The 22,360-nt window shown below is 40.5% G+C and overlaps 1 protein-coding gene across 1 annotated transcript in view; it reads left to right on the top strand.

Moving 5' to 3' along the window:
- The window catches only part of kpnb3 (karyopherin (importin) beta 3), a 57,607-nt gene that overhangs the window by 15,331 nt on the left and 19,916 nt on the right, over positions 1-22,360 (top strand). Inside the window, exons 5-16 of the mRNA XM_055636675.1 lie at positions 1,479-1,575; positions 3,258-3,362; positions 7,655-7,777; positions 9,041-9,161; positions 10,818-10,905; positions 12,855-12,961; positions 17,235-17,359; positions 17,757-17,846; positions 19,159-19,332; positions 21,127-21,345; positions 21,427-21,510; positions 22,015-22,147. Of these exons, the coding sequence (XP_055492650.1) occupies positions 1,479-1,575; positions 3,258-3,362; positions 7,655-7,777; positions 9,041-9,161; positions 10,818-10,905; positions 12,855-12,961; positions 17,235-17,359; positions 17,757-17,846; positions 19,159-19,332; positions 21,127-21,345; positions 21,427-21,510; positions 22,015-22,147 (1,466 nt within the window). The remainder of the gene's footprint in view (positions 1-1,478; positions 1,576-3,257; positions 3,363-7,654; positions 7,778-9,040; positions 9,162-10,817; positions 10,906-12,854; positions 12,962-17,234; positions 17,360-17,756; positions 17,847-19,158; positions 19,333-21,126; positions 21,346-21,426; positions 21,511-22,014; positions 22,148-22,360) is intronic.

The following is a 22,360-nucleotide window of genomic DNA, read 5'->3' as shown; positions in this document are numbered from 1 at the left end:
CTATAAATCTGCAGCAAGTAAGAATTTAATTGTTCATTTCCCAGTGCTAATAACAATTAACATTCTTAGTGCCATCATATGTTAGATGATTGCATTTATTTGCTGAACTGTTTGATTGATGTAGGTTTGGTTTCACTGAATTCAGCCAAGCTTCCGTTTTTACTTTTAATTGTTTAATTGACAATGCAGTTCTGTGTTTTTAGTTTGACTGTAATGAAATGGTGTAACTTGGTGTTGAATTCTAAGCCGACTGGATTGAAACAGTCGAATGTAGGTGCTCTGAGCCAGTCAGTAAATATTTATACAGGAAAGTGGGAACATGAGTCGGCCATTGAGCTCCTTGGGCTTGTTCTATTGTGGCTGATTGTAGCTCTATCTACACGCTCTGATTCTTTTGGGTCCTCAATATTCTGATCTAACCAAAATTTCTCAATCCAGGTTTAAACATTTGAAACTCACTCATAAAAATGTTTGGAAGGTATAGGGAGCAAGTGTAATGGGGAAAAGCCATTCAAGATTTCCACGATCCTCTGTGAAGAAAGGTCTAACCCTTCATATTCACACTTCCTCTATCAGAGGTCGCTATATTGACTCATAACTAGTTGTTTCAAATACCTAAATGTTATCACTCTTGGGTAGTGCATATGCTTCTACCATTTTGAAGAATGCAGTTTTTTTGCACTTTGAAGTTCAAAATCTTGATAATTGTGAACCTGTAAACTAAAAACTGAATCAATTGATAATCTGGATTTGGAGAGGAAATGCTGAAACACTCAGGCAGTATCTTTGAAGAGAGGAGCAGAATTAATATTTCCAGTTACTTACTTTTGGTAAGAACCAAACAGAATCAAGGAACTGTAGATGCTGATTTACAAAAAAAGATACAGAATACTGGAGTAACTCAGCGGGTCAGGCAGCATCTCTGGAGGACAAGGTTGGGTGACGTTTTGGGTCTTCAGTCTTATTAAGGTGTTTGGGGGTGGGGTCGATGAGAGAAAGTTGTAAGAGAGATGGGGCAGGACAAAGCCTGGCGAGTGATAGGTGGATAATGGTGAGGGGGTTTTGATTGACAGATGGTTGGATAAAGGCCAGAGGTGAAAAGACAAAGGTGTGAGAAGGATAAAAGTATGAATTATGTAGTCAGAGGAGGGAATGTAGGTGGAAGGAAAGGGGAGAAATCCGTGCAAGCCCATATGGCACTCAGGAAAGAGGGCGGGGGTGGAAATGGCACATTGACTTAAGAACAGTGAGGGAAAGTAGCAAGTGAAAGAGATAACTAAAGTGAGGCAGGGAAATATCAGTTAAATATTATGTGGTGACTGCAGAAAGTAGAAAGGGACTGGTACTGTTTTACAGTTGGAGTTGTGTAATATTGATATTTGGCTGCCTGAAGTTCATTTCAGTCAAGTGCACATTGGCTCATGAGTTAACCCTAAAACGTTTAATTAATGGAATGTTTTCCCACTGGTGTTTCATAGGAATTTCCCAGGAATTTTTGGAAACCAGCAACAACATTATCTTGAAGTCATCAAGCGCATGTTGCTACAATGTATGCAGGACCAGGAAAACTCAACGGTAAGGCATACCAGTAGAGGTTGTTATTGCTATCGACTCTTATCACTTGCTTTATAATAACCATGTATTTTTTCAGATTGCTGATATATATGTCCAAAGGATGTAAAGTTGTGGCAAAATGATTATTTCGCATTAAAACAAAGTTATGCAATACACGGTTCCCTTTCCTGGTGGACCAATCTTATTCTTAATAAATTGTTTCAGTGGATGATATGTTCTAATGTGAGTCAAAAGGTTGTTGGTTCAATGCCCGCTCCAGAGATTTGGCATATAATCTTGGTTGGTTCTCTTCCACGGTGTTGAGGGAGTGCTGCACAGTAAGTTGTTTGTTTTGGACAAGATGTTGAACTGTTGCTCTCTCTGCTCCCTTGGCAAAAGATACCATAGCACCATTTTGAAGAAAAGCAGATAAATTGGGCAGGATACAGAAATGCTGCAAGACGTGGCCATTTGTTTTACTATTCATCAAGATTATGGTTTATTTTCTAGTGGGTTGCCACTTTCCTGCTTTAATCGTATATCTCTAGGTTTCCTTAATGTTCGGAAAGATATGGACCTCTGTTTTGAATGAATTGCCTCCACAGCCCTCGTTGGGGAATTTCAAACATTTGCTACCCTCTACCTGAAGAATATACTTATCTCTATCCTTTTTGGCTAGCCCATATTCTGTGATTGACTCTCCGGTTCTCATGTCCTCGGTCAATGAAAACACACTTGTCTCTGGTTTCTTATTAAAAAATTATTTTGAAGTAATATACTTTTCTCGCGAAACGCTCAATCTGGTCATAATCGCCTTGCTATTCACACAAGCCATCTGTGTACAGACAAGGTCTGCATTCCCTTTTGTATCACTACCAATGTTCAGAAGTGCTTCATTGACTGTAAATGACTTTGGGATAAGATGTGATTCTGGAAGATGCTTTATAAATATGTTTTTTCCAATTTGAAATGAGCATAAAAGGAATTAAATTGAAAATTCACAAAGAACTTTCCAGTTGTGCATTTCATTCCCACATTGTTTTAAAGACGTAAATAACCACTATTTTCCCAGGTAGTTGCTAACTGTTGTATAAATCACTTCTGGCCACAGCACATTAGAAATTGAAATACTTTTTCAGGTTAATGTAAGTGAATTTGGTATCCTTTTGGCTTTTTTGAAATCCTTTGAAGAATCAGAATATTGTCATCATAGTAAATTTCAAACATCATAAATTGTATTACTAAAATGTGCACCTGAGGTACTTGCAATTTAAAACATATAGGATATTAGGTTGCCTCTGCGCAGCACTTTTAAAGCAGTATACTGACTCTGGGTGTTTATCTGTATTATCGAACAATGCATGTCACTCGACCATGTAAAAAGGTGAGGATGTTCGATTTTAAGCTGCATTAAAAGAGAGAGTCAGAGTTAGCAAAAAAAAATTACAGAACTCGGGCGGGATCTTTGGTTCCTGATGTCTTGGCTACAAGTGGTGGAATGATGAAAAATGCAACCAGACACGGAGTGCATTATATGGCTTAAGAGGAGTGGAGTATGCAATCACTGGAGTATGCAATCTTTCCCATTACCTGCTTATGTACATTATTGTACAGAACTGATTATGTACCAATTGCAGCTAATTAATCATGCAAAATAATGTAATGCGACACTGGGTTTTCATCCATGTGGCTTTCCTTTACAGATTCGAATGCTGGCTGCAAGAGCTGCAGCCGCATTTGTTCTGGCTAATGAGAACAACACTCCCTTGCAAAAGCACTTTGCAGACATGTTGCCTGGAATTTTGCAGGTAAAGAATTTTTCTTTCTCTTGTTGTGAACGTGCATGAAGATTAGTCATAGAATCGTACACGGTGGAAACGGGCTCTTCGATCCAACGCCCACACTGACCAACATGCTCCATAACACTAGTCCCACCTGCCCGTGTAGGGCCCATATCCCTCTAAACCTGTCCTATCCATGTGCCGGTCTAAATGTTTCTTAAACCTTGCGATAGTACCTACCTCAACTACCTCCTCTGGAAGCTTGTTCCATAAACCCAATTGTGTGGAAAAAGTAACCCCTCAATTTCCTATTAAATCTTTCCTACCCCCCCCCCTCATCTTAAACTAACAGTGCCCTCCATAATGATTGGGATAAAGACCTATCATTTATTTATTTGACTCTGTACTCCATAATTTGATATTTGTAATAGAAAAAAACTCACATGTGGTTAAAGTGCATATTGTCAGATTTAAATAAAGGCCATTTTTATACATTGGTTTCACCATGTGTTCATACATAGCCCCCCCCCTCAACACAGATTGGCCAGCGGTTCATTCTACAGGAAGCCAATGATCCCTAACATACTGCTAAAAGCAACAAAGCAGTTTTTCCAACTTTTGAGTGGCCAAGTCAATCGCCCAATTTTTGAGTGGCCAAGTCAATCACCCGAACTGAACCCAATTGAACGTGCCTTTTATATGCTGAAGAGCAAACTGAAGGGGACTAGACCCGAAAACACGATTAAGCTGAAGATGGCTACAATACAGGCCTGGCAGAGCATCACCAGAGAAGACACCCAGCAACTGGTGATGTTCATGAATTGCAGACTTCAAGTAGTCATTGCATGCAAAGGATATGCAACAAAATACTAAACATGACTACTTTCATTTACATGACATTGCTGTGTCCCAAACATTATGGGGCCCTGAAACGGGGGGACTATGTATAAACACAGCTGTAATTTCTACATGGTGAAACCAAAATGTATAAAAATGGCCTTTATTAAAATCTGATAATGTGCACTTTAACCACATGAGATTTTTTTTTTCTATTATAAATCTCAAATTGTAGAGTACAGAGGCAAATAAATAAATGATGGGTCTTTGTCCCAAACATTACGGAGGGCACTGTATGTCCTCTGGTTCTTGATTCTCTACTCTGAGGCAAGAGACTGTGCGTCTATCCGATCTATTCCTCTCATGATTTAAAAAATAAATGTTTTACTCCTCACCCCCTCATCCTCCTGCACTCCAAGGTATAGAGTCCTAGCCCGCTCAACCTCTCCCTCAGTCCCTCGAGCACTGACAACATCCTCATAAATCTTCTCTGCACTCTTTCCAGCTTGACAACATCTTTCCTATAAGATGGTGCCCAGAACTGAACACAATATTCTAAGGCTCCAGGCTGTCTGTGTCTATCAATTGTAACAATTGATAGGAGATTCTGAATTGTAGAAGCCAAAGTCATTCTAAATAACTAGTGATAGATTGAGGAGGTAACATTTGTTGCCTAGCCTGGTGGTTTACTACTTGAGGCATGTTTAATGGGGTAACTGGAGTGAGAGTATCTATGATTAGTAAGTCTATGATCTATAAATTGTAAATATAGATTAACATGGTTGATTTTAACAGAAAACCTGCGTGGGGTTGTGAGATGTTCATTACTGGAGATTGATTTGAAATGTGGAAGAAGCAACCTTATGAAGAAGTTAATACAAATGACAACAGTGCGCTTAAAAGGATTTAAAGTGAACTTTAAGAAATAAATTGAATTTATTGATCGGGACAGAGGGCAGATTAAGCTTAGAGTCATTCTCGCCCACACCGGCTAACAATGTCCCAGCTACACTAGTCCCACTTGCCTACGCTTGGTCCATATCCCTCCAAACCTGTCCTATCCATGTACCTGTCTAACTGTTTCTTAAATGATGGGATATTTCCAGCCTCAACTACATCCTCTCGCAGCTTGTTCCATACACCCACCACCTTTTGTGTGAAAAAGTTACCCCTCCGATTCCTGTTACGTAAATCTTTTCCCCTTCACCTTGAACCTATGACCTCTGATCCTCGATTCCCCTACTCTGGGCAAAAGACTCTGTGCAACTGCCCATTCTATTCCTCCCATGATCTTATACACTGTAAGATCACCCCTTATCCTCCTGTGCTCCATGGAATAGAGACACAGCCTACTAAACCTCGTCCTATTGCTCACACCCTCTAGTCCTGGCAACATCCTCATAAATCATTTCTGAACTATTTTATGCTTGACAATATCGTTCCTATAACCTGGTGCCCAGAACTCAACACAATATTCTAAATGCGGTCTCACCAACATCTTATACAACTGCAACATGACCTCCCAACTTCTGTACTCAATACTCAATGACTGATGAAGGCCAAAGTGCCAAAAGCTATTTTGACCACCTTATCTCCCTGCAAGGAACCATGCACCTGTACTCCTAGATCCCTCTGCTCTTCAACACTACCCAGAGGCCAACCATTTACTGTGTTAGTCCTACCCTTGTTCGACATTCCAAAATGCAACACCTCACACTTCTCTGTATTAATTTCCATCCACCATTCCTCTGCCCACCTGGCCAATAAATCCAGATCCTGCTGCAATCATTTACAACCATCTTCGCTATCTGCAAAACCACTAACTTTTGTATCATCAGTAAACTTGCTAATCTTACCATGTATGTTCACATCCAAATCATTAATGTAGATAACAAAAGGTAACGGGCCCAGCACCGAATCCTGAGGCACACCACTAGTCATAGGCATCCAGTCTGAGACGCAACCTTCCACCATTACCCTCTGCTTCCTTCCATCGAGGCAATTTGCTATCCATTCAGCTATCTCTCTCTCTTTGGATCCCATGTGATCTAACCTTCCAAAGCAGCCTACCATGCGGCACCTTGTTTGAACGCCTTGTGCGGTGCCATAGCTTCTACATAGAGCTTTTGGGCTGAAAGCCCTGATTTGGTGCTGTTCATTCAATATAACTGTTCCAGTATAATTATTCTTTTTTTTGTTAATTTTGATATAATAATGGAGGCTTTTGAGTAGTGAATGTTGTACTGAATAGCAATGCAAGTCATAGACATCTTGCAATTGAAGATGCCATATAAGAAGTCATCGGGTGGCGCCGCACGTGGCAGCCTCGCCAGCAGTCTGTCCGCCTTTTTCGTTATTTTTAGTCTGTCTAAAAGTATGTTTTTGGAGGTTTCTTAGTCTTTTTTTATGTGGGGGTTGGGAAGGGGGATGAGGGGAAACAGTTTCCCAGTCACTACTTGGTCGAGGATGCATCTTTTCTCCGAGTTGCATCACTGTCAGGGCTGTATGGTAATTCAAATCTCACTGATACCATTTGGTGCATGTGACAATAAATGTAACTTGAACTTGAAGTAGTATCCAAGGCTATTTTGTAGGCATGTAATCCAACAGAAGTAGATATCAGGGAACAATGGAATCAGTGACAATGCTTGGCTGATCAGATGAGATTTAAGGATATTTTAAGAGGACGATGCAGGCAAGCATAGAGAAGCATGTGATGTGGGCAATTGTAGATATACGGGTGCCAGTGAAAAGCGACATAGAAGAAGTGAACCGTAGTGATGTAGGGTGAAACACATAATTAAGTTTGCTGATAAAAAATGGTGGAAAAACGCAGCAGGTCATTTAAGCGTCAATGAGTATTCGACCAAGAGCAATAATTGTTTCACTTTCTGAAGATACTGCTTTATCAAACGAGTATTTGCAGCATTTTCGGTTTATTTCAATCTTCTATTATCTGCAGCATTTTGCTCCTTAAAGTGGGATCATGCATTCCAATTGAGAGCAGGTAGTTCCCCTTGTTTAAAGGAAGTCTGTTGTGTTTGGTTTGTATTTTGCTTGTTTGCTCTGCAAATAGATTGCACTGCTTTTTGATATATTAGTTGTTTTGTTGACCTCAAATAACTGTTTATGCTAATGTGGCGTCAGCTGATACACAGACCACTAATGGTCGAACCCTCGTCAGTAGCTACGAGGGCTGGCACGTGACGTCACGGCCTCGGGGGAGTGTTCTGCTACTTATACTTATCTCACCTTGAGACCAAGGGAGTCAACAGGTAGCTGAGCCCGAGAGAACAACCTCGCTCAGCTACAGCAGCAATGACAATCACGTTAGCGGACCAACTTAACATGTAACACCTGAATAAAACTACTGTTTAAATCTGCCTGATGTCTGGCCTTATTCACCACGTTTGGTGCCGCTACACTAATATGTTAACACGGCACTGTTCCTTTTGTTGCTTATCATTCTTCCATCATTTTAGGCTGTCAATGACTCCTGTTATCAAAATGATGATTCTGTGCTGAAGTCATTGGTGGAGCTTGCAGATACTGCACCAAAATATTTGCGTCCTCATCTCGAGCCCACCTTAACATTAAGCCTCAAGGTAAGCCCTGCGAAGATTTGCTTTTCCAATTTAAATTTTCCAGGTAAACATATAAATGTATCCTCTTCAGGTGTGTCATTGTTTGGATTTTGTACTTGGATTATCAGACCTATGACTAATTGGGGGAATCCCAAACCAGGGGCCATAGTTTAAGAATAAAGGGTAAGCCATTTAGAATGGAGATGAGGAAACACTTTTTCACAAAGAGTTGTGAGTCTGTGGAATTCTCTGCCTCAGAGGGCGGTGGAGGCCGGTTCTCTGGATTCTTTCAAGAGAGAGCTAGATAGGGCTCTTTAAGATAGCGGAGTCAAGGGATATGGGGAGAAGGCAGGAACGAGGTACTGTTTGGGGATGATCAGCCAAGATCACGTTGAATGGTAGTGCTGGCTCAAAGGGCCGAATGGCCTACTCCTGCACCTATTGTCTAATTGGTGACCACTGACCCATATGTCCCAGGATAAATGTATTCACATACATGAAGATATCCTAATTGGAGGTGAACTTCCAACTTGGCCCTTTGAAATTTTGGGGGACATTTTTTAACATGATCCAGTACAGAAGGTTGGGTAGAATGGCATAGCAGTTAAATTAATGGGGTATTAATCTGGAAGCATGTTCTGATGATTGGGGGCATCAGTTCAGATCTCTTCATGGAAGCTCATTAAATAAATCTGGAATAATTTTAAAATCTGCCATCCGTAACAGCGACTAAGGAATTTCCTGAGTGATTTTTTTTGTAAAAAACATCTGTTCACCGATGTCCAACAAGGATGGAAACCTGGCCCCCTTCCCAGTCTGGAATGTGTCTGACTCCAGGTCCATGTAATGTTGCTGTCCTAAATGCCCCGTTGAAACAACCCTCAGATTCCGTAGTCTAGAAGTTGAACACATTATCTTTTCCAGATTTTATAAAAGCTGTATCCGGAACAGCCACATGCTGTAAATCGTTTTTTGTTGAAGTAATCCATTGCCTTAAATGTCTGGTGTGTATTGTATTTATATATCTTAATAGAACATCACAGTAAAGTGTTGTGGAATAGTTTTAACTTCAGTAGCTGAGTACTGTCTTAAATTGTAAGGTAGTACAATGTGAGAAGGAAAAGGGCTGTGAAAGTGGGTGATCTTTACCTTGTTCCATATTGTGTCTTTAGTTAAATTACCTTTCCAGAGTTGGTTGTGCTGCTTAAATGACAAAATCTTTTTGCTTTATGGTCTTTGCAAATGTAAACTTGTTAATGATGAATTGCCCTTTCTAACTTACAGCTCTGTGCAGACACCAATCTGCAAAACATGCAGCGTCAGCTGGCCCTAGAAGTAATAGTGACTTTGTCGGAGACTGCCTCTGCCATGTTAAGAAAGCATAGCAATATTGTGTCACAAGCCAGTAAGTAACAACTGGTACTTATTGGAATTTCTTAACTCTTGATTAATGATTATGCATATACCAAATCTCATATTAGAAGAGTATAGATCCTATAACACAGAAGTGGGCCTTTTGGCTCACTCTGCCTTTGCAGGAGGTTGTCTGCCATTTGTCCTAATGTCCCCAATCTCTTTTACCAACTGTTTCCATTTCTATTCAACCACTTAATCAATTGTTGAAGGACAAAATGGCTGCTGTGCCAACCTCTAAACTTTGGTGAATTCCACATTCTCGCAACTCTCTTCACATAATTCTCCTCTGCTGTCTTCTCTCAATTTTTCTCACAATTTTAGATGTATGATACTTTCATGACCTTACACTGACTAGAATCACTCTGACATTTTCCCTAAAATAGTTTACAGTCCTTGACTCGCCATAATCTTTCTGCTTCACTACTTTGGGGTTCTTGTACACAATATTCCAAATGTTGGGATTTGAATACAAGAACATAAGAAAGGGGGAGCAGGAGAAGACCATTGGGCCCTTCAAGCCTCCCCTGCCATTAAATAAGATCATGCTGATCTTTGGCGGCCTCAACTCATCGTGCAAAATTTCCAAATCTCACCATAGAAACACACTCCCTAAACTTCCCTACTTCTCTTTTGATTTAAGATACTCTTTAGCATTTCTCTTTAACCAAATCTTTCTACCTCCCTGGGTCAGCTTGTGTTTGATAAGACTCATGTGATGGGATATACCATGTTATTTGCAACTTAAATATGATGAGTGTGGGTGGGTTTGGGTGATATCTCTTTAGTGCAAAGTGCCGAATAGTCTCGTATTGCAGCAAGAATATATATCCTAACTTGTGAATATATTTCTGTAGGCTGTCAGAAAACTGAGTGTTCCTGTTCCCATACAACCTTCACAATAATGGTGAAACACAGACACTTTTGTTGTGCAGCTGAGATTGTATAAATTACCAAAAAGTCAGAACTTATCTTTATGTAAATTGTTAGACAGTTATGATTATTTCTGGGAGTTAATTTCTGGTTTCTCAGGATGAATGCTGATGTAATATTATCAACCAATGAGTTGGAAGATGCCAGGGCTTATTGTCTTCTGACTGAGATTCAAATTCACAACCAAAACTATAGCAGTAGGTAAATGCTGGTAAATTACCCAATGGCAGTGCAATGTGAAAGTTATATGATGCAAATCTGTACAAAATCAAATCTAGTTACAAATGCTGGGCCTGAATGGTAAGTGTATCAGTTATTTGCATTCTGGCTTGGACTTGTACTGAGTCTGTAATCATCTTAAGAGTTTGCACATTCAAGGAATCAGTGCCACCTTATTGTGCACAGCCAATCAAGTTGGTGTGCTTATTGTCTTAATTCTCTTTAAAATGTTAGTGAAATTATGTTTAAACTAAACTGACAATTTCTATTTAATAGGATGTGTTTAGGAAGAAAATTGTATCTGCAATAAACTACTGGTGTGAAATTATGGGAGGGCTTGGGTATGTAAATGAAATTATATGCTCATTGTTTTTATGGTTATAAATTCAGCGTTGTCAGTTAGTCAAGCGCTGTAGTGAATTTCTGCAATTTGCATTCAGATTTTTGGGGTTTCAGATTTCTACCTAAAGCATCTGCTTAAAATTGCATGGTTCAGTTCCTCAGATGCTGACAATGATGGTGGATTTAGAAAATGATGACAACTGGTCAAATTCGGATGAGCTGGAAGATGATGACTTTGACAGGTAACACGTACTTGAAAATTAGTGAATACGGAAAAGTATAGGGGGTCAAATAAAATGAACACCAAGGAAAATAAATGAGAATTCAGAATATCTTTTTTGTGTTTTATAAATGGGCCCCATAAATTCTGTGCAGTGGGCAGGTATAATTCAAAAGTATGAAGACTTTTTTTGGGTTGTCTATTTATTCCTTTACCTACAAATGTATATACTTTGTCAATGGTTGCCTGGCGAGCGAAAGGAGATGCGTCAATATCTGGTTATCATGAAAAGTAATTCTATTAACTATTTGGAAGAGGCTTCTGAATACTGCTGCATTGATCATTTATGCTTTTATTTTGACAATTTGTTACCCTCTGTGTTTGTATAACTTGAAGGGAGGCAAAGATCTGTGTAGCTCACTGCAAGGTTGCTGTTTCTTTTGATTCTTTAACTAGTTACCAAGGAATACATTAACTGAATGGTTCAGTGGTACTTTATTGTCATATGTATTAGAGTATAGTGAAATACCTTTTCCAACAGTTCAATACAAATCTTACTATATGAAAGCACAATAAAAATCTTACTATCTAAAAGCACAATCTTAAGTACAAGAGTGTAGGAATAGGAGATGACACTGAGAAAGTATACAAGAGTCGCCATGTTTCCGGTGCCATTATGTATGATTCAAGTCCAAAATTGTTAAAAATGTAGAGGTTTATTGCAGCCATAAAAGCCTATTGTCTTGGCGTCAGGAGTGGGTTCCAGTTGCAGAGATCATCCTAGTCAGGTGATGTTGTTCATGTTCTCTACCACTGCCCTGCTGCTCTGTGCTTCTGCAAGCCATGTCTGATCTGACACTTGGCCTCTTGGTTCCCTGATCCAGGCACATCGACCAGTGAATGTGCCAGCGCTCGCCTTCCATGGCCACCGCTTCACCTCCATGCCAGGGACTCCTACCATGACCGACCGACCTCAGAACGACCAGAGTACTTCTGAAACTGCAGGAGATGAGACCCCGGCATGCTCACAAGCACTGTTTTCCCACTCCCACCATCTTGAATCAGTCCATGAAGATTATCAACAGTCCTGTATTGGGTGGGGTGACAGTTACTTCAATGGAAGATGGGTGTTCCCCTTCCCCCAATGAATACAAGGCAGCCTAACCACTGTGCATGTGCCTGGTCAGGATAATTAACCCACAAAAAGTCTCAGATAAGTCCACAGCTTGAGGACTCATGGGCAGTATTTGTTCCATTCAGCTGAAAAACAAAATGGCCAAAAAATACTGAAGACAGGTGTACAGCTGCTTGTTCTAAATTAATTTAAATAGGTCTTGCTTGGGTGGACATGGGAAGGACAGTTCATTGTGGGGAACCCTAAAACTATTGGTTACAGTTTAGGAATGAGATTGCCCATTACAGATGGTATTTTTTACAAGGGCTGAACCTTTTGAATACAGAGGCAATGGAGGCAAAATCTTTGAATATTTTTAAGACATGTAGGTTTATCAGCGATAGCAAGGTGGTGAAAGGTGGTTGGATGCAGATTTGAGGTTTGAATTGGACCAGCCACAACACTAAATCAGGGAGCAGACTCAAAGATCCTTGTGATTCACTGGCTCCAAATGTGTTTATTCCAATGTGTTTTCTCCTCTTCCCCAGCCCTCCTAATGCCTTATTATCTAATGTTGGCAGAGGATACTCTTGTTAAATATCTTGTGGTATTTAACTACACAAGAGAGTGGTGTATAAATATTAGTACAATGTGTTAAAGTAGGAATAAAGGTAAAACTATTCTAAGTCAGATATGCAGTTCAAATCTAGACTTGCCAATGTGGTTACCTTATTCTTGGGCTTCGGTTTAAAACTGGATTTGAGGCATTTTGCTTTGGACTTAATTCTGGAACATGATTTAAGATTTGGTAATATCAGTTCTTTTGGAACTCAAGATTTATTTTTCTCTTAATCTAGCAATGCTGTTGCTGGTGAGAGTGCTCTGGACAGGGTAGCTTGTGGCCTAGGTGGTAAAGTGGTGCTCCCACTGATAAAAGAACACATCATGCAGATGTTGCAAAACTGTGAGTATAACATATTCAGTAATTTTTAATTCTTTCATATGGGAATCTATTTTGGTCATAGGTTTATAAAGAATGTCCAAATAAAATGAGCTAAAATTGTAACATGTTTTATGCTTTCCCTGTGAAGCAGTGTACATTAGGTGAGTGGGCCGTGTACTTGCAGTTATCAAACATTGGTTTCAAAACTATTCAAAGCAATATTGCTGCAGTAGAACACAACAACAAATGCTGGAAACACTCGGCAGCATCTGAGGAAAGGGAAAGGTGGTTAATCTTTTAGGTACGAGACCCTTCACCAAGATCCAGGGTAGATATGACAATTGGTCCTAGACCTGCAATCTTTAACACTCTCCTTCCATGAGAATACTGCCTGATATGCTGAAAACTTCCAGCACTTGGTTTTTATCTCAGATTTCCTGCACCTAAAATTATTTTTGATTTCCAAGATTGCTGTAGTCTCATAAATTTTTTACTAATTATTTTTATAAAATGATTATGGTCCTTTGTAATTTGAACATAAATTTACTTGTGCCGAAGCGCACTAAATTGTGGATGACACTCTGTATTAATGGTATCGATTTGCCTTCAAGATTGGGCAAAATTTTATAATCTGCTGGTAAATTGTTCCCTCTATTCTGTTTCCTATGCCATGCATATCCCATCTCAATTAGTATAAATTGCATTGATTCTACTTAGATTATTTTAGATCTAAGGATCTTGCCAATGTTGGTTTTGTGATATCTCAGTTTCTGATTGAAGGCAGTTTACCATCCCAGTTTATTTTAGTATTATTTGTACATAGATTCTATAATTAATTAACAAGCATTGTCTGATTACATGCAACAGTACACCTTGGTCACCACAAAACAATGTCCCCACAAATAGGTCTGCCAGATTTGTATGCATGTCTGAATATCAGTTTCTCCTTCACAATGTGTTCAAAATCTAGAATAGAATAGCCTTTTATTTGTCATTCAGACCCAAGTCTGAACGAAATTTAAGCAGTCATACATACAATAAAAAACAACAATAAACACATATTAACATTCACCACAGTGAGACCACCCAACATCTCCTCACTGTGATGGAGGCAAAAGTCTTAGGTCTGCAGTCTCTTCCCTCCTCCCTCTGCATATAATCAGAATAAAATAAATAATAAAGACATCACAGAAACACAAATTAAAAACAGAATTCAGTCCAAAAACAAAAATCAAAAACACAATGTGAAGAGAGAGCAGCGGCAGCTAAAGCGCGCCAGCGTCCACTCTCCCTTCACGGCAGCCATCTTGGACAAAGACTAACAGGATTACCTTGCAGACAAAAAATCATCCCCCCCACAATGGACACCACTGTGGGGAAGGCACAATGTCCAGTCCCTATCCCAAGTTCACCCCAAAGTCAGGCCTATTGAGGCCACCACAATTGCCTCTACGGAGGCCCGATGTTCCTGGCCGTTCTCACCGGGTGGTCTTGCCCCGGCGTCGGGAGAGTCCTCTCCACGGCTGGGCCACCTGGAACGGCCACCATCTAGCTGGAGACCGCGGCTTCCGAAGCCGACAAGGCCGCGCCGGTTTGGAGCTCCCAGGCTCCCGATGTTGAAATCGGCGCGCCCGTTCCGCTCCGCAGACCCGCAGCCCGGAGGTGTTGAACACTTCAGCTCGCCAGAGCTCCAGCGCGGCGACCCAGGCAAGGCATCGCCCACTCCGCTCCGCGATAGCGTTCCAGCGCTGTGCCGCCACTGAGGCCAAGGTGTTGGGCGGTCCCCGCCAGGAAACGGCGCTCCAAGCCCGCTGGTAGGCCACGAGGACGGGTCGACGGGCAGCCCGGAGAAAAGCTGCCTCACTGACCAGGTAGGGACCTAGAAGTAAAAAAATTACCCCCCCCCCATCGCCCCCCCCCCCCCCGATAGCCTCCCTCTGTGCCCCCCCCCCCCCCCCCCCCCCAAAATAAAAAAAGTCCATATCCCCCTACAGACAAAAAACAGGACTCACTAAAAACTTTAAAAAAAACGGATTAAAACGGACGGCTGCTGGCTAGCAGCCGGTCCCCAAGATGGCTCCTCCTCCGGGGTGCTTCTTAGCCATGGAATCAGCCCTCATAGCTTGCTCATTTTTACAGATGAAGCGAACAGCATACTTACATCTTGCATTAGTGAGCTGCTTGAACTTACCAAACACAGGCCCCTGTCTGGGTCTACTTGCCATAGCCCATGATGTAGTGGTTTAACGGGCTTCAGTATGATACTCGGCTACATACTGATTCCAGCCAGGCTTGATGTTATGTGTCTTATTTTTATGCTTGCAGTAGAGCTTACTGCCTACATATATAGCGCTTACTATATCATTATGCATGGAGCAGATATCTCTCCTATGCTTCATATCCTTACAATCAACATTACTACACATTATTGCATCTTTAGGTTGATGAATATTGCTTAAGGATTAAGATGCCTTCCTTTGTGAGGGTTGACCAGTTTTTCTGTGTTAAAGCTATTTCTATCTCTGGATACCACAGGTAGGTGTTCAACATTTATTGTCATAGCAACAGGTATATGATCAGTCATTGCTGCCCCATACAAAATGCTCATACACCCCAATGAGGCATGTGCATCAGCTGTTCTAATACAGTGGTCCAGCCATGACGGAGTGCCAGGCCTCACTAATATAAGTATAATTATCTGTAGGTAAAAGCACTTTGCTTGACAATATTAGATTATTATCTTGACAGAACTGAGCCATATGATTGGCAAATGATGAGTTCCTGTCTGAGATATCTGCATTCATATCCTCAATGACATATACACTAGCATAATTATTGTTTTGAATAAAGGAATAGATGAAAGCAAGCCTATTTAAAAATTTGTCCTCATTCTGATGGCATTCATAGGGTGTATACACATTCAGGATTACAAATTCCTTGTCGTTGTGAGCAAAGTGTATTGCAATGCTCCAGTCAGCATCAAGCCGAACCACTTTTATTGATGAGTCAAGCTTCTTGTTCCATAGAATAGCCACACCCTCTGGTATTCTACCTCTGACTATTCCCATTGCCAAGGTCAGTTGTAGACTCCCCAGCCCCATGAAAATTATTAAGAGAATTGAGTTTGTCCAAGTTTTGCTTCGCTAAGAATGTCTCTTGCATGCATAGTATGTCTCAGTTCTCCAGAAGGTTGTCAACAACTGAGGGACAATCTTTATCCCCTGCGCTCTGGCCCAAACGCAGCCCACGACAGTTGTGCGATAGAACCCGATGGTCATTTAGTGAGACTAGTGAGATCCCCGAGCACCAGCAGGCGCTCTCATTCCCCCCCACAGCAGAAATGTAGAAATTTTGAATGCTTATTTACAGATTACATTTTATTTTGCTTTTGTTTCTTAAAAAATGAGGGCAGTTCAGCCATTGCCATGATTTATTTGCTTTGCAGAATAGGTCAGGGGCACCACATAGTCTCTTTTCTGCTGCTTTTGATAAGCTAGCTCTGATACACATGGTGTCCAAACAGTCTTCTACTCTAAGTCTGCTTTTTCTTATTGACTTGAAGAAAGCTGTAGTTAATTCAAACACATTCAACCAATCTGTTTGAATCTCTTCATTTTGATCAACCGACTACTGAAAATGTATTTACCCTAAACCTAAACTGTTCTTTCCCCCTAAAATGCTATGGAATAAATTATTTGTAAAATTTATGGAAGCTGCTTTAATACAAACTGATTAACATTTGGAAAGTCACTATTGTCTGTGATGTGGTTGTTCTACTGGTATCCAGCTTCTAATGTACATTGGTTGAATTCTATAATTGAATACTTGGGTAATTCGTTTACTGGCAGTGATGTTTTGCATGTCAGCAAGTTGACTGTTGTAGTTGGCATTGCTCAGTTGTATTTTATTACATGGGTTTGCCAAGTGGCCATTCAAAGAACAGCCCGTGTTAATCCTACAAATAGCATCCTTAAAACACGTTAACCATTTGTTGGTTTTTCCACTGTTTGAGATTTGGTGTACAAGCTGGCTGCCTTGCTGTAACTTAGGAGCACTTCAATGGTTTTTTGTAGTTTCAGCATTTTGACTGTACCTTCCACTGTACAGAATTGACATAATGTTCTCTCCTTGCATCTCTAGTCTTTCTTCCCTTAAAATGAACTACAAAACATAATTTTCCAACAACATTTTAAATGGTTTTCCCCAGTTGTTTATCCAGGTCTCAATTTTTTTGCCTAACTGGGCTTTGAGGATGTTTTCCAGCATTAACACAAGTTATGATGCTCCCCTGCAGCTGACTGGAAGTACAGGCACGCAGGGTTAATGGCCCTATCAGCGATTGGCGAAGGCTGCCATCAGCAAATGGAGGGGATCCTTCAAGAAATTGTGAATTTTGTCTTGCTATTCCTTCAAGATCCAGTGAGTGAAACAAAATACAATTGCATCGCTTCAGCGAAAGCGTGGGGGTGAATCTCCTGATAGTTTTCGGTGCTTCTACATTAAGTTTGCATTTGGTTAAAATATCTGTGGGTCGGATCTAAAGAGCTGATTTGTTTAGTCAGAGTTTAAACTTAAGTAGTGAAGTTTAGTTCAGCAGTGTGATACAGATTAAAAAGAAAACCCAACTGTTTTGACAAAGTTATGTGAGGATTGGCGATTACAACTTTCACCAATTTGCCTATAGTTATAATGTCACAGTAATTATTTACTGATATAGTGCTTATATATGGTTAGTGTAGAATTTAAAAAAAAAATAATAACCTTCAGTTCTGATGTGCAAGATTTGTAATATAATGTGTCTTTGATTTCATTTTAGCACCCAAGAGTTAGATATGCAGCATGTAATGCCATTGGCCAGATGGCCACAGACTTTGCACCAACATTCCAGAGAAAGTTTCATGACAAGGTAAGCATCATCTTTTCAAATATGAATTGTCGTGTTTATAAGACAGTGTTAAGATATTATAGAGACTACAAATCATGAGATATATAGATCAGGAGAGGAATAGATCGAGTGGATGCTCAGTCTCTTGCCCAGAGCAGGGGAATCGATAACCAGAGGGCATAGGTTGAAGGTGAAGGGGGAAAGATTTTATAGGAATCTTAGGGGTAACATTTTCATGCAAAGAGTAGTGGATGTATGAAACGAACTGCCGGAGGAGGTATTCAAGAAGGAACTGCAGATGCTGGAAAATTGAAGGTACACAAAAAAGCTGGAGAAACTCAGCCGGTTCAGCAGCATCTATGGAGCGAAGGAAATGGGCAACGTTTCGGGCAGAAACCCTTCTTCGGGAGGAGATTGGACTAGTTTAGAGGGATATGGGCCAAATGCAGGCAAGTTTGGCTAGTGTAGATGGGGCATGTTGAGCCGAAGAACCTGTTTCCACACGCTATGACTATGACTAGAGAATGAAAGATGGATGATGTTGGAATCTTGTGTAAAAGGACACTGTTGGAGAAGCTCAGAGGGTCAGGCAGCCTCTGTAGACAAATGGACAGATGTTTTTGGTCAGGACCCTTCCTCAGTCTGACTTAAGAAGGGTTCAATCAAAAACATCAGCTGTCCATTTCCCTCCACAAATGCTACCGGACCCATTGAGTTTTTCTAGCAATTGTAAAGATATTGTTCTATGACATTAATATATAAAAAGTACTGTGCTGTTGTTACATTGGATTAGCAGTGGATGATTTAATGAGCAACCCAATAATGGTCTGTTCAATCAGTAGCATCTGTTTGGGTTCCACCAAGCAATCTGTATAATTTCAAATTGGATCATTAAATAGCGGATAAAAAGCGAATGCCAGTAAAGATTGTCATGAAACTACCTGATTTTTATAAAGATCCATCTGAATTATTTAACGCATTCAATGAAGTATTCTGCCCTTCTTGCTCATTGTAGTCTAAGTGCGCTTCTATACCCACAAATTGTATGGTTGACTCTCAAAAATGACATCTGCAAGGGTCCAACAAACCTATTGTTCAAGAGCATTTGAGGAAGAACAACAAACGCTGTCCTTGCACTCGTGAATGAATAAATTGCTGGTACTAAAAGGGGCATAGGTCATGTCTGAATGGCTTCACCATTATCCAGTTCATTCTAAAGTTTACATTATCCCAATTCTGCTTGAACCAAGAATATGTAGAAATCCTTCCAAAATCAGTGCACAAAGGGCATTGTACAAGTCTGGTGTGTCAGTATTTGTTTTGTTTCAAACAGGTCATCTCAGCACTCTTGCAAACAATGGAAGACCAGGCTAATCCACGAGTTCAAGCTCATGCTGCTGCTGCTCTTATTAACTTCACTGAAGATTGCCCAAAGTCGTTGTTGCTCCCATACCTGGATAATCTCGTAAACCACCTGCACGTTATTATGGTGGCTAAATTACAGGAGGTAACTTCCTTTTAATACTCTAGTAACCTTTTAGTTGATTACTGCAAATGAGAACTGGTTGCCTACACTAAAACTATATGTTAAAAAGGGTATTGTCACTGAAGTATGGATAAAGAGGGAGGTTAATTAAATGTTGTAGTTGTGTATTTGATCAGGGATGTTTGCACTGGAACCTCACCTTTCTATTGTGTTTATCTCGGCTGAACAAATCGAGGTAGAAATCCAAGATAAGTCACCAGAGTTAAACCTGTAATGTACTCACAACTGTATTTATTATATTACTTGTGAGATTCTGGATCAATTAATGTGAATGGAGCCAAAATTCAAGATGCAGTACAATGTGCAGCTGCTAGTGTATTGTTCTTTATCATATGACCCCATAAATGTCAATAAACAATAGATAATAGGTGCAGGAGTCGGCCATTCGGCCCTTCGAGCCAGCACTGCCATTCAATGTGATCATGGCTGATCATCCTCAATCAATACCCCGTTCCTGCCTTCTCCCCATATCTTCTGACTCTGCCATCTTTAAGAGCCCTATCCAGCTCTCTCTTGGAAGTATCCAGAGAACCGGCCTCCACCGCCCTCTGAGGCAGGGAATTCCATAGACGTGCAACGCTCTGTGTGAAAAAGTGTTTCCTCAACTCCGTTCTAAATTACCCCTTATTCTTAAATTGTGGCCCCAGGTTCTGCACTCCCCCGACATCGGGAACATGCCTGTAGCGTGTCCAAGCCCTTAATCTTATGTTTCAATAAGATATCTTCTCATCCTTCTAAATTCCAGAGTATACAAGCCCAGCCGCACCATTATCTCAGCATATGACAGTACCGCCATCCCGGGAATTAACCTTGTGAACCTACGCTGCACTCTCTCTATAGCAAGAATGTCCTTCCTCAAATTTGGAGATCAAAACTGCACACAATACACCAGGTGTGGTCTCACTGGAGCCCTGTACAACTTCAGAATGACCACCGTGCTCCTATACTCAACTCCTCTTGTTATGAAAGCCAACATGCCATTTGCTTTCTTCACTGCCATGCTTACTTTCATTGACTGAGGAGACTGCTTACTTCCACAGTAGAGAATTGTACACGCAAGTTTACAGAACGACACTAAGTTAGGAGATGAGACCAGAATTTTCTGAAGAGCAGAATACACAAAACAAAAAGTAATGTGTACAGTTGATGGATCAGGCATTACTTCAAGAAAAGAGTAATGTGATCCTTCAGTAAGTTGCCATCTGGAAAACTCTTCACTTTCACACGGTACCTCAGGAAGAATCAATTGGCCATTAAAATGCTGAGGCAGAATCAGCAGACTGGCTCCCAGAGCATAGACTGCGAATACTCCAGATTGAAGGGTGATTTAGTTGCTACGGTTAAAGTGATATAGGGGTTTAATGAAGTAGGTAAAAATAAATGTTTTTCTACTAGACAAGTGCTTGTGGTTATAAATGAGCATCAGGCCTCTGAGGGTACTCATTTCTCCACACTGAAAATGTAAAACTCTCCACAAAATTATGGATACTGAGGTGAAATGTTTCATGGCTGTTGGGAAAATTCTTGATCTTTGTGTGATATAACAAAAGTTGGTGTTCAAGTTGGTAGGCGGAATAAATGGATCAATCAACCACATTTTTTATTTGAATAATGAGCTTTTAGAGACCGAATAGCCATCTCCTGCTACAGAGTGAAAAATGCTAAAATCATGAAAGATTTGTTTATTTACCGCTGCCCCCATGCCTTGAGACTCTTGAAGAGTCACGTGATATTAATACTTTACTCTCCCCGTAGCTCATACAGAAAGGAACTAAGTTGGTGTTGGAGCAGGTCGTTACCTCCATTGCCTCTGTAGCAGACACTGCAGAGGAGAAATTTGTACCATATTATGACCTGTTTATGCCGTCATTGAAGCACATTGTGGAAAATGGAATACAGAAGGAGCTCCGACTCCTGAGGGGAAAAACAATCGAGTGCATCAGTTTAATAGGCCTTGCTGTCGGTAAAGATAAGGTAATACAATCTATTAAAACTTCCAGAGCATTTCTGGGTTAATAGTGGTTTTCAGTCCATTAACTTCTGTGCACTTTGCAGTTTATGCAAGATGCCTCGGATGTGATGCAGCTGCTTCTAAAGACCCAAACCGATTCCAGTGAATTGGAGGATGACGACCCACAGGTATGTTGACTTGTGCAACTAAAGCAACACGAAATTGTGCTTATAAATCATCTGTGGTACTGCAAAGCACTCTACGGTTTGATTTCCAATCCCGTTTCTGGTTTCAAAGGCTGACGGTGCAATATCCACTCCAGAGACTTGTTTAGAAGTACAGATTATTTGGTGCAGTGCTGAGGGAAGTAGGCAATATCAGCATTACTGTCTTTTAGGTGTGAGATTAAATTGAGGTCCTGTCTACTGTTATATGGCACTATTCATCATATTCACCTTTGCAACATGACTTCCTCACTCTTATAATCAATGTCCTGACCAATGAAGACAATAAACTAAACTAAAGCTAAATAATGGCATCATGTTCGGCACAGATATTGTGGGCCAAATGGCCTGTTCTATGTTCTATAAATAAAAAAAATGGGCATTTTTCTATTTGAGTCAGCTGTTGGTCGAATATGATGAATGGTGAGGGGAGAGAGATTTGAAACTCAGTCTATTTTCTGCTTCCAGATTTCTTACATGATCTCTGCATGGGCAAGAATGTGCAAGATTCTTGGTAAAGAGTTTCAGCAGTATCTTCCTGTTGTTATGGGTCCATTGATGAAGACTGCTTCAATTAAGCCTGAGGTAGCCCTCCTGGACAGTAAGTATGAATGATAGCATTCCCTGTTATCTTCCATTCTAAACAGATATATTTTGAGCTTTGTTCAAATTAGTAGAGCCCAGATCCCTCTAAACCTTTCCTAACCATGTACTGTCCAAATATCTCTTAAATGATCTAATTGCACCTACCTTAACCACTTTCTCTGGTAGCTTCCATATATGCACCACTCTCTAGAAGGAAATAGTTCCCCTT

Source organism: Leucoraja erinacea, chromosome 6, assembly GCF_028641065.1.
Source record: "Leucoraja erinacea ecotype New England chromosome 6, Leri_hhj_1, whole genome shotgun sequence".
NCBI lineage: Eukaryota > Metazoa > Chordata > Chondrichthyes > Rajiformes > Rajidae > Leucoraja > Leucoraja erinaceus.
The sequence above is the reverse complement of the archived record's forward strand: the minus strand, read 5'-3'. Positions and strand labels throughout refer to the sequence as shown.